This window comes from Mauremys reevesii, linkage group 2, assembly GCF_016161935.1.
Source record: "Mauremys reevesii isolate NIE-2019 linkage group 2, ASM1616193v1, whole genome shotgun sequence".
Classification (NCBI taxonomy): Eukaryota; Metazoa; Chordata; order Testudines; family Geoemydidae; genus Mauremys; species Mauremys reevesii.
This window is the reverse complement of record NC_052624.1, coordinates 209,623,287-209,636,472: the sequence shown is the minus strand read 5'-3', so window position 1 is coordinate 209,636,472 and position 13,186 is coordinate 209,623,287. Positions and strand designations below refer to the sequence as shown.

General features: G+C 41.3%; 1 protein-coding gene across 10 annotated transcripts in view; it reads left to right on the top strand.

Annotated features, from left to right (window-relative positions):
• KCTD1 (potassium channel tetramerization domain containing 1) overlaps nucleotides 1-13,186 on the top strand; it is a 139,576-nt gene that overhangs the window by 76,713 nt on the left and 49,677 nt on the right. For 7 of the 10 annotated variants that reach the window (XM_039525471.1, XM_039525472.1, XM_039525474.1 and 4 more), the window contains exon 2: nucleotides 5,100-5,278. In XM_039525471.1, the coding sequence (XP_039381405.1) occupies nucleotides 5,100-5,278 (179 nt within the window). Of the gene's footprint in view, nucleotides 1-2,886; nucleotides 2,903-4,515; nucleotides 4,628-5,099; nucleotides 5,279-13,186 lie in introns of those variants that run through there. The other 3 variants (XM_039525469.1, XM_039525468.1, XM_039525470.1) reach the window with 3 other exon arrangements.

Sequence of the window (13,186 nt, the reverse complement as noted above, 5' to 3'; positions counted from 1 at the left end):
ACACAGCTTTGTTTGTAAATGAAATTTCTTCAGAGGGTCAGAGTCAGTGGTCTTGAATGAGGACCAAGTCCATGGAAAACTTAATTTGAAAGTCTTCAAACTTCTTTCAGTTAAGAAAACAAAAATGGCAGATGGAAAGAAACTTCAGGCTGGATTCTGAAATGATATCTGGCTTCTTTGTGGTGCAAAGGGCTGGAATCTGGCCACAAATAGCCAGCAGGGAATTTCCCTGGAATAGGAGTCTGCCAGTGAAATAAATGGACAGGGAGGAATATGGCAGAGCAGAGCTTTGTTACATAGGATTCATTATATCATTGGCATAAACTAGAAGAGCTGCTCAAAGACTCACTGAGCCAGGGCAGGTGGAGATCAGCCTTTAGGGTGGGGAAGCCTTAACACTCTGTCAGTCCATCCATTCCTGTCTTTGTCCCTCTACTGGCAAGTGGAGCTCTCCCAGAAGAGACAACATCGTCTGCTTGGTTAATATTAAAAAAAAGTTACCTATGTTCGTGTTTAACAGCAAGACAGTGCAACTGTAGGTCTCAGATTTATGAAACTGAAGGCCAAATGATATTTTCAAGGAAGTCAGAGGGACCTGAAAATAAAGGTTTACAAAGAATATGTGGAACGTGTAATGTTACCTAGATTATAGCTAGGTTTGGCATACTCAAAATGACATGCTGAATCTATCCCTACTGTGGTTCTGCTAGAATTTTATCTCTAGATGTCTGTCCCCCCAGTGAATTACCTCAGTCTGTTTCTATCAGAATTTAACAGTGAGATGCATAATATTTTTGTTTCTGACTTGAATAAAATAATTCCAGTTTCCTGCTTAAAGGAGTTTACAGTCAACTGGTAAATGATGCTTCCGTCTGGATATTACCCAAGATGGAGGGGAACCGGTGTCTTTCAAAGCAACAAAGAATCCTGTGGCACCTTATAGACGTTTTGCAGCATGAGCTTTCGTGGGTGAATACCCACTTCTTCGGATGCCAACTGATGTCTTTCAGTTGGTTTAGCTTGGTGCATTTGGCAATCTTTGTGTATAGTTCTTCCCTGTTTTATGGATGATAATTGCATTTCCTCTGTCATGTATCAGCATGTTGACATCACTCCCATGTACTTCCCCGATGGGGAGCTCACTTCACTCTTCCCCAATCCCTGCAAAAGGGCGGCTGCTGCTGCTGCTTCTGAATCTGGGCCAGGGAAATCCTCTCTTTCTCAAACCTTCTGGAGTTGGGTTGCAGCAAGAATTGGAGAAGAAAGAGGGAGCCACGGACTCCCTTCTGTATACTCCTCAACCCCTGCCTGGGGAAAAGACTTTTCACTGCCAAGAACTTCTGTAAGTCCCAGGAGAGATTAGAAATTGCACGGTTTCACATCATAGGCTGTTGTTGAATAGGCAGGCAGAAGTGGGCACAGAGGAGCAGGAAGAAGGGCAGGTCTAAGCATGTTTAGTGGAACTCTTGGACAACCCAGTGTCCTTTGTTGAGAAGATCCCTGTAAATTTCAGCAAGGAAGCAGCAACACTCTTAACTGTTTTAAATATTTTTAATTTCAGTGTTCTCAATCACAGCCTTTAAAGGCACACTGTAAACTGCAATTTTTTTTAACTTGGCTAAATTATAAAAAATGGATCTGCCTATCATTCTAGGCTTCCGTAGTGCTTTTGATCCCAATATCAGTTAAAAAGTGTTTCTGGATTTAGGATCCAATGTCACCATTTGAAATGTGCCTGGAGTCAAATCCCTTCAAACACTCTGCTGCTGATCAGTAATTCACAGGTATCTGAAATAGGCATGTTGAACAATATTTCAGTGAATCAAAATAATTGAAATATGCATTGGCTTTTAAAATTGGAACAGGATTGAAAAAACTGTAAGGAACAAGAATAAAGTGAAAGACGAGAGGATAAAAAAAAATGGGAGCTGCTGTCTATGGGGAGCTGTAGCTGTGCTTAACAGTACCCCCTGTAATGAATGGGCTCAGTTTTATAAACCAAATTGTCTGCTTCAAGAACAATATCCAAATATCCCCAGTCTTAAAACAGTAACTGTTCCATCCATTGTGTGCCCATTGTGTCCGAAATGGCCACATGAGACTACAGAAGTGGGGGCAGGCTCACAGTGTCCTCAGATCTTTTCTACCACCTGCTTGTTTTTTCCCCTCTTGTGTTTTATTTTTAAACGCAATTGTATTTGTAAGCAGTTTAAACAATGGGAATTGTAATTGTGCACAAACACAATACAAATACCAAATTAAACATCTTGTTTGATCAATAATTTCCTTTTTATTAACAATTTCTGGCTATGAACATTTTTTCCAGTCAACCCCTTTGCCTTTCATTGTTCAATTCCTCATTCATACTAATCCAGTACAAGTAATGTATTTCTTGGGGAACTATTATAAGGGGCTGGTCACTTGGTCGCCAGATCTGCATCTTCATTTCTCCCATGGCATGCACTGATTTCCCTTTTAATTCTGAACAATTTAACAGTTATTAAAATAGTCTTGTGCTCTGTCCACTGGACGGTGTTGTTTCATGTCATGCTTGAGGGTTGTACCTATTAAGATTATAAACGGTTTATTGTGGCATGTAGCACAATGGGAACCCATCCTGATTTAAGTTCTCTAGGCACTACCATACTGCAAGTCATATTGTCCTCTTCCAGAGTGGCCCTAAAACTGTTGCTAACTACACATGTCAGTGAGATGTGCCAAATAGTAAGCTAAGGGTGGAGTAAATTTTAACTTTGTTGTATTTAACACCTAAATTTTGTGATTATGGGCATTCTTTCTTCAGGAACAACAGATTCAGGTGGCTTGAAAGGAAGAATGCTCTAGAGTTAAACAGGATTGCAAAGTTTTGTAGGAAAACATCTTTATTTCATGGAATTTTAAGGTAAAAACTATTTGTGAATGATAGCCTAGTTGGTTACACCAGGTATAGCTTACACCTGGAAACCACTTTCATTCCTCTTGTGACTTAACTAAAAACTGTGTTAATTCCACATTCTAATCTACCACCCTTGCAATGGTCTGTTATGCTGTACCTTTTTTTTACGATTTGTGCACCTTGCACTATCACAGTTATGCTGAATGAGGTCCCAGTCTAACTACATTATTAACCCTGCAAATCTGTTCATTTTCTCCTGAGAACCCCGAGGCAGGATATACAGTACAATATGTCCAATTGAAAAACTATTTCAGACTCGATGGAGCTGCAGTGTGCTAAATTGTAAGAGGAATGCGTGTTGGACAAAAAAAGATACTAGTAAGGGAGGTAATATAGTGCATTGCATACACCGCACAGAATTTGTTTTTGGTTTTAATTACCTTTTCTAGTTAATTTTCAAAGCTCTTACTTAATGTGCTTTTCTTCACTTCTGTCATGGCTATTAATTATCACATTTATTTCCAGTTTGTGTCATTTTTGTATTTTCCTTTCCCTGTCACTTCTCCACCTACTTTCCTGTAGCCTTTTTTATTTTGAATACTTTTAACCCAATCTCATTATGCAGATCGGTAGGATCTTGGGGTGGTGGTTGTGCCACACCACATTTATAGTAGATGCCAGAGTTTTGTGTAGCGTGTATATCTGGTATCTTGTCTGGACTTGTCTTCATTCTGCCCCAAGCAGGTCCTTAAGAAATTCTAGTTCTTAAGATTAATGTTCTGCAAATGTTAAGGTGTATTTTATAAGCAAAAATTAGCCAGACTTTTTACTCCATCCCCTCCCCTCTTGTCTATATTTGACCCAAGTTCAATTTTGTGTATGAAAGAGAAAATTAGTTGTTTAAATATATTATGGTTTATAGAAGCCTGGTGTTTGAATTTATTGGCAACAGTGGCCACTACATTATTTCAGTTAGAGAAGTATCTACCTCACGCTGCCTTTATAGTTTGTCTTTAAGAGCAATGTAAAAAATTATAAATTTTTTTAAACACAAAAGAACCTCAGTAATCTGAATACCCCATAATTCTTGCACTCAGCTGTACTTTCTCACTGCTTCTCAAAGACTTAATATCATACTGCTGTACTAAGAATCCATTACCTTTTATAACTAAATGACTTGCCAAACGAACAAAGCATGTTTTTTGATTTCTCACTATTTTGCTTATTTTTTTAAATGAAAAATTCGATAATTACTAGTTCTCAGCGTGTATTAATAGGATTCCACTGAATATGTATCCTGCCTGTAGGTAAGAAGTGAAATTGTCTCAAAACAAATCTAGACCGAGTTTCTGTTTGAATCCCAGAGCTTTGAAAATAGCTTGCCTTACTGGCTTCTGCAAAGCACTTCACCCTGCCCCACCCTATTGCATGCACAGATTGCACTGCACTTATTCCTCCTCTGACTAAAAGTTTGTTTCATCAGCATCTGTTCTACTTTCGGAGCTTGCTTTGGATTGGGAAGCTGCTCAGAACAGCAGTCTGTTTGGGTCACATAGAGGCACTTGTCATTATAGTATAATTTTTAATGGAAAATGTCTTTCTCAAAGGCTGTCGGTGCCCATTGTTTTACAGTACATGAACAGTTGGCTAGTCCAGGTGTTTCCTCTTTTGTTTTCGTGATATGTGGATTGGAAATTCAAGAGAAGCCTTTGCAGAATGGAAGAGCTGAGGGTTTGTATTTATCTGTCCTAACTGCATAGCAATGAGTGGGATTTGGAAAGAAACCCAAATCCTGTGTGCTTTTTAATTTTAAAAAGTGTGTATTGTTTTAAAGGAGTCAGAAATTATAAAAACTATTAGTATAGCTCTTAAATAAGTGAGTATTCCTATTTTATGTGGAATAGTTTTATAATGAATAGTATTCAGAAACAACCTTTTTTATTCAACACTAATGGTTTCATGTCTCTTTTTTGTGGGTTTTATAATTATACTTTATTCAGCATAACTATATTTAAGTTTAAAAGTTGAACTGATATTTTTAAAGAAAAAACTTAATACCAGTCTCTGACGTAATAAAATTAAAGTTGCAGGCTGAAGATGAGATTAGTGATAGGTGTCTATTCACTGTTCAGTGGGCATCTGTGTCTTTGGGGCAGCCGGGCAGCCTTAAGGAAATTCCTGACTCATGTCTGTCTCTTTACAGGACAGTCGGCCAAATATGTCAAGACCTCTGATCACTAGATCCCCTGCATCTCCATTGAACAATCAAGGCATCCCCACTCCAGCACAGCTCACAAAATCCAACGCACCAGTTCATATTGATGTGGGTGGGCACATGTACACCAGCAGCTTGGCCACGCTTACTAAATACCCTGACTCCAGGTAATTGTAAAGATTGCATTGCATGTATTTTGCCATTCATTGATTCAGTTTTGTGCTTAGACATTATGGGACTCTATTCTCAAAATATTAGATTTGTCCTTTGCTTTAAAATGAGCTTAGTGTTTCTGAGTAGGTAGGAGGTGGCAGGTTGATCTTTCTTCCTCTCCTACCGTGCACCTCAGACTAAAGACACATCTTGACAAATCCCTTTGTTTATGACCTGAAATAAAGTTGGCACCAAGGCAGATGTTCTTAACCCTTGCATAAAGTTCATTAATATGCTCTCATTTTCTCTGACTTCATATATGAAAAATCTAATGGCATGGGTACAAATGTACATACAATTGAAAACAAAATTTTGAGCAACATTTACTTTCCCACACTGTCAACATGTAATCCCAGACAACACAGTTTTAAAATACAGTTAAGATTGTAACCTGTGTCTAATAGCACTAACTTAAAACCGTATTAGATAATTTGTATTTTTAAAACCATTGCAATTATCTGTGGAATCCTAAATCTTCTTTTATATCCCCAATTATACTCTAATGAGTTGGGGATCCCTGTAGATCATGAGTATTAAATAGTGCTAGGAAATTTTCACATCCACAGACAAATTATATGATGTCAATGGAGTAAAGGTCCATCGCAGAGGTGGGGGTGGGGTCTATTCGTCTTTTTTTTTTTTTTTAAGAGCACTGAACATACTCTTTCTTGGTGAGCTTTACATGGGCAAGATTTGAATTCCTCACTCTAACAGATAAAGAAATAAAAAGTCGCCCCCCAAAGTCAGAAAAAAGGAGCTATGCACAAAAGTGATGTTCATAATTAAAGCTGGCCAAGAAATGGGAATTCCTTTCCACAAAACATTTCAGTTTTGGCAACATTTTTGTCCTGAACTGGGATGAAACATCAAAAATATGAATTTTGTCACAGGAAGGGATTTCAAGAAAAAAAAATCAGCTTTTGTCGAACCAAAAAACTCTGGCTGCACAGTGCACCTGAGCCACAAGTTCCAGGAGCTGGAGAGTCAGAGAAAATGAAAATTCTGCAGTAAAACTGAAAATTTTTGCAAAAGGGCATTTTTTTGTCAGTAAATCATTAACTAAATTTTTTTTGGACCAGTTCTATACAGAACATCACAGCTGGGCTATTCAAGCATCCTCTGCTATAGTATTTCTTGTTGGTGGCATCATATCCCTCCTGTTTAAATCACAGGTATAATTGGGGCATTTCACAAGTTCTGTAAATGTGCATTCACTGCACAAGTCAATTTACTGCTTCTGCTTTGATAGAGTTCCCTCTGCATTGCAAATTACCATATTTCCTGATCACAGTCCTGTCACGTGACTGCTCTAAAGTGTCACACTTCACACCTACTGTTCATCTAGTTCAATAACAATAATAGAACCCTTAGAACAATTATGCAGTTAAACCATTTAGCAGTTTAAGCTCTTTGCTTTGATCTTTTTTTTTTTTTTTTAAATCTTCAGGTTCTGTAGCTGTACTTCCCTTTTTTAATAACATACAGTCCATTTTAAAGCGTAGGGTTCTGTTTTGAGCGTACAATTCACTGCAATGACACTTTTTTCCCCCCTCCCTCTGCTAATGCAATATAGCTTATAGTCTTAGTGTGACAATAGTATTATAATACATACTAAAGGCACCGAGAGAGAGAGAGAGAGAAGAGAATGCTTATGGAAAGAAAGAAAAACAGAAAATAAAATGTTTAACCCACTTGATAGGGCACTTCTTTTCAGAACAAGGAGCACTACCTCTTGTGTGTATGAGGAGGGGGAGACCGAGGCAAAAGCAATACGAGCAGTGTGATTCATCCAACAAGAACTGAAAATTTTTCTCCTGGTCCAGGACCAGTGTATAGAAAAGTTTTAACCCAGAAAGCATTTGTAGTGGTCTGCAAAACTGGTTCTAGCCCTGTTGGGAACCTCTCTTAGGGAAGTGCAGAACAACCATATGAAGTGGAGTTGGGACAATTCAGCATGTCTTGGGATCAGGCTATTGATAAAGTCATGGAAGCTTTAAAGAAATATTTGCACTCCTCTTGTTTTTTGCTCTTCTAGGAAATTTGAGAAGCCATTTCTGCTAATATATGCAGCTAATGTTTCCAAGTTAGAGGCAATATGCTGGTCCAGTGAATTTAAGTGAAGAAAATAAAAAATCATATGGTGGGACAGAATTTCAGCTTAATCTTTTCTCCTCTCAGTTCAATGTGCCATTGTAACACTTTATGAAAGTGGAAATGGCAGCTGCTTATGTTATGACCCTGCCAGCAGGTAGGGGATCTTGGGGGACAATTACTGCACTGGTGGGGTGCAAAATAAACTTTATTAAGAAAATGCAAAAACAGGGAAAATTCAATAGTGAGGGGTATGGGGTTTGTTAAGGTAGACAATTGGGGAGGGGTTTCTTTTGGTGAACAGTATATGGGGTTTCAATAGTGGGGTACAATACAGTGGGGTACAATACAGTTGGTAACCAATTAACACTGAAGTATAAATGTAACAGGTAGCTAACAATTTTTATGTAAAGGGTGTGTCACAGCAGCATATAACCAACTAACTGTTATGGATAAAATATGTTAAATAGCAAACAATTCTAGGTAAAAATGTGTCACAGTGGTGTAAATGTAGAATGTGGGGTGTATCAGAGAGAAAAAGTAACCAATGGGGTTTTATGCTAGACTTCAGCAATACAATTGAGGTTTGGCAGCAGTAGGAGCGGGGTGAACCCTGTGGGGAAAGGGATTAAAAAAGAGAGAGAGAGAGGGGAAGAGAAGCACGTGGTGAAGCGGAGACCAAAGGCAGAGGCGCTGCGGAGGGAGATTTAAACTCAGGGAGACACAGAGAACAGACAGGCTGTAAGTTTAAGCAGCAAAGAGACTGCGGAAACCTGGGGGCGGGGGCACGGGTAGAACGGGGGAAAACACAATTATACAGAACACAGCAAGGTCTTTATCTATGATCTAACTTAACCAAGACTACACAAATTAGCAAGTAACAAAACACAATACAACAATTCTCTAAGCCTAACTTACAGAGTACAATGCAAACAATTTTTAAACCTAACTTAACCACAGCTATGCAAAATGAAATTACAATTTATCTAGACTAAAGGCTAAACCTAACCTAATGGGTGCACCTTATACTAGGGGTAGTTCCAGAGGGCAGAGTGGTGTGTGCCCAGGGTACAGCCCCGGGGGGGTGGGGGGGTTAACTAGTGGTGGCTGCAGCAGAAGGCACAGCTTAGCAGCGGCACAGGCTTATTTCTAGCAGCAAAGGCGCTGTGGAGCTAGAAGCAGATTACAGATACAGACCAAGGAGTTAGCTTGGGTCTGTCTGCTGGGGAAACAAGGCCAGCAGCTAGGATGGGGGAGTTTGCAAGAGGGAGTTCTTACCAATCCCCAGGACAGCAGCAAGCACAGAGACAGGAACAGCAGCAGCATCAGAGGACGCAGAGAGGACTCGATTCACTTACAATAATCAGGAGATCTCCAGGCACAAATTCGTTGTTCATGGGAGGGGAGTTTAAAAATGGGGGTACGCTCAAAAACAAACGAGAGCGGGGAGAGGGCCCCCCAAAGACCCCTAGCTGATCAGACCAGGTGGCAAAGCAAGGACCTTCTGTGAGGTCTGATCAGAAAATGTCTGGTTTTAAAGGCAAACTCATGCAGTTTCCCGCCAGTAACTCTGATTGGTTCCCCTTGTTAGAGGGGAGGAGAGGAGACTTCAGGTGAGCACAGGACATGTCTGGGCAAGTTTTTGAGCCACAGATTATGTCTCATACACTCAACTATTTGGCCATTTTAGGTCTTGCATTCTGGGAAGCGCCCCCTACACCAAGCCTGGGTCTGAACAAAGGAGCCAAACAAAGAAGCAAGAAGCCCCCTCCCTAGGCAGAGCAATGGCTCCAGTTAGTCTGCACAGGCCATTCCTATAAGCAGGGCCAGGTTGTGACTAGTCAGTTCCATGGCCGGGGGGGCGGCCACTCAGCAAAAACGGAAAGGAGAGGGGAAAAAAGGAATGCAGCAGGGGGACAGCTGTAACAGACATGTTAGAATCAGGAATTTAATAAATTGTAATAAAAATACTGACTTAAAAAAACACCCCACAACCCCTAGGTAACAGCTGTCTTATTTCATGTCATTATGATAACCTCTTTTGTTTCAAGTCTGCAATGTTTTTGTTGTTGTTGTTGTTCCAGTAGTCCATGTCTCTTGAACCAGTAGATGAGTGAGTTACACAGATTAAACTACTTGATAGTGGGGATTCACAGCCACTTCTAGAAAGTTTAAAACACAAATTTTAGCATTGGCAGCCTCAAAAGAGCAATTACTAAATCAGTTTGGAAGTCAAGTCAAGAGCTGTGAGGTGATAAGATGGTAATCATGATGTGACTTTTATTTTTATTTAAGGTCAGATACCTCTGTCTTCCAGCACACTCGTTTATTTTTATATTTATTGGCGAGTTCGGAATATAAACTTTCCAGTGATACACTACATTAAATTCTAGCCCCAGCAGTTGACGACAACCTGATATTCAACTTTACATATATAACTGGTCCCTTGGATTAGCAGTTTTTTGTGGCAAAATTCCAGAACTTGAACTAGTGATACTGTTGATCTCTACTTTGGCTAAGTTAGAAAACAGAAATGAACAGAGAGAAGGCATGATTCTTGTAAAAATGTGGACCTTATTTATTAAATGCCCAGTGTTTTGTTTATTATTGGAGGCACATGGTACCAGTTTCACATCTCCCCAAAATAAACCATGAAACTGACATAGTTCAAAAGGTCTTCTCTGAATGATTGTCCATGTGGATTCCACTCTGGGCTTACATGCGCGCAAGGTCGGATTTTTTTGGCCAGCAGTGCCTGTGGCCATGCTTGGACCTACAGTACCCTCGTATGTCCTTCTCCCCCAGCCCCTCCAACTAAGGGCATAAAGCCCAACCATCCTTTGGTTCCTTCTTATTGCCCATAACTGTGAGATGGAAGCTGTGCAGTGTCCATCCTTTCTTTGCACGCTGTTAGTTGGCTAGAATCCTAACTAGTTATTTTATTTAATTAGTTGTATAGTTAATAGCTTAATGGCTAAATACTTACTGCTTTTTAAATAAGCTTCAATTAGGATAGATCCTACTTTCGCCCTATAGACATGTACTAGCAACAGGGCAGAAGCTAAATCTCCAAGATTCAGGACCTGTCTCTTGCGTTATGCTTCCTGATGGCTACTGATGCTCCTACTCTGCCTAGACGAGAGACACATCCAATAGCAATGTTGGCATGTCATTCTTCTCAAAACTCACTCTGACCCAGGGAAGCTCACGTGAAGTTGTTCTTCCTTGACAGATCAATGCAAGCTTCCTTGAACATCGAGAGGAAGGCTACAGCCAGGCCTTAGTCATATAGTCACTCCCTTAGGGTACATCTACATTGCAAACAAAACAAAGTAAAAAACACAGCAATGAGTCTCAAAGCCTGGGTCAAATGAGTCAGGCTCATGGGATTTGTGCTACAGGGCAAAAAATAGAAGTATATGTGTTCCTGCTTAGGCTGGAGCCTGGGCTCTGAAACCAAACAAGGGAGGGTGGGCCTCAGATTCTGGGCTCCAGCCCAGGTGGAAACACTCTACCTACACTGCTATTTTTGGCCCCATCGCATGAGCCTAGTCAGTTGACCCAAGCTCTGAGACTTGCTGCCACAACTTGGTTTTGGTTTTTTGCACATACCCGTATTGCTTCAGAGAGCTGAGATTGCAGCCGGAGTAACCCCATCTCCTCAAAGGCCCTGTTCATCTGCCACTATCTTGGTATTTGTATCCTCTGACAGGGGCAGAAAGGAGCACTTCTCCAGGGATGAGCCAAGCACAGGTCACCATCTCTGGCACCTAGCAAATTGAGACACGAGAGTCACCAGACACGATTTGTCTCATGTACAATCTTCTAAGGGCCAGAAGCCTGCAAAGGCACCAGCCTGTGCCTCCATACCAACTGCAAGGAGAGCACATACAGTACCCATTAAATTGGTGGACTGTGCTTCTCTTGATACAGACCCCAGCACAGAGTGCATTGGTACCAGGAGCGTTGACAAAGAGTGCTTCAATACTTGAAGCTTTGGAACAATGTCTTGTGGTACCTAGTATCTCAGCACCAGCTATCTTGGTATCTAAACCATACATAGCACAGAGTGACTTACTGTGGGCCCAGTATCAGTCATCTCTCCTTGAGAGATTGAGGGTGGTGGTATCGAAACCACTAGATTTCTTTCTTTTCTTTGTTTTTCCTTTTAACTCATAAATCTTCTGTATGTCAGGTTAAAGAGGCATCCTGTCTCCAGTAGTGACTTCTCCATATGGGCACAAGGTCCTCCCAATATAGCTTGTCGTGGGGGGAGGAAGAATACACCTTTTTCTCCTTCTCTGCTGGGCATAGTTGGGACTAGTCTCCTACCTCTTCCTAGGTAGCATAGTGAGAGTTGGGAAGAGATTCAATGAGAGGTATCAGGAAAAGATATAGCGCTCATAGCTCTCCTGCTACCCTCCAGGTGTTCTTCACTTCAATATTCATATCCTTATTATCTAATGCCCTATTGGATGCCTATAGCACAACAGTACTCCAGAAAACCTGTACTATCCACTGTCTCTAAGGCTAGGTCTACACTGGGGGGCGGGGAGGGGGTGTCGTTGACCTAAGATACACAACTCTTGTAGCTGAAGTCGGCCATCGATTTATCTGGCCGTGAGGATGGCGGCGAGTCGACCACTGCTGCTCCCTCGTCGATTCCACTTCCGCCTCTCGCCGAGGTGGAGTTCCAGAGTTGACGGCAGAGCAATCGGGGATTGATTTTATTGCGTCTACACTAGACGTGATAAATTGATCCCCGATAGATCGATCACTACCCACCGATCCGGTGGGTAGTCTAGACGTACCCTCAGACTAGATCACCCTTCCCACAGAGAGAGTTAACTATTTCAAAAAAGCAGCTGGTACAGCCTGAAATGCTGGACAGGAAGGAGAAGGAAAGTGAGGAAAACATCAGCTGCAAGGAGAAGGAAAAACTATCCCTTTTGTGATCTTCTCCTCCTTTCCCAGATGAGGCAATGACCACATCTGCCTCAGTGAATGAATTCAAGGTGTTCCAGGATCTCATAACGCACATGGCAGAGACCCCGGGTATACCCCTGGAGGTAGTTAAAGAAAAATGACATCAAACTCTTGGAGATTCTACATGCTTTCACACCATGCCCATAAATGAGCGACTCTTGGGGCCAGTGAAAAACATATGACACGCACAATCATCCATTCCAGCCATTCTGAAATGAGCTGACAGGAGGTACCAGGTTCTTTGCCAGGGATTCGAATATATTTGCTCACATTCAGCACTTGGTTGTCTTGTAGTGGCTGCTATTCAGGAGAGGTCAAAACAACAGGGACCTCAGAAACCCACACGAAGAAAGAAGGGCCTGAAGAAATTGGAACTCTTTTTGGATGGAAGGTGTATTCATCAGCTGGCATCCAGCTACAGGTGGTGAATCACCAGACTCTCCTCTCCAGATGTGACTGTTTAAATTGGGATAAGTTGTTTGTTTAAAGACAAGCTCTCAAACACCGGGAAGAGATGAAGACTATTATGGCAGAGATCAGGTGACTGACTGCACTGTCTTGCAGGTTATGCTTGATGTGTCTGACAGGGCTGCAGTTACTATGGCCACAACAGTAACAGACTTTGGAGTTCCCCAGGGAGATCCACACAATTGAGATGACCCCCACCCCCCATTTGAAGGTAACAAACTTTAACTCTGGAAGGGATCAGATCCTTTGTTCCTTAAGAATCAAGGGTGACGCTACACTCTTTGGGCCTTTGTTCCAGTCTCAAGGAGGAAGCAAAC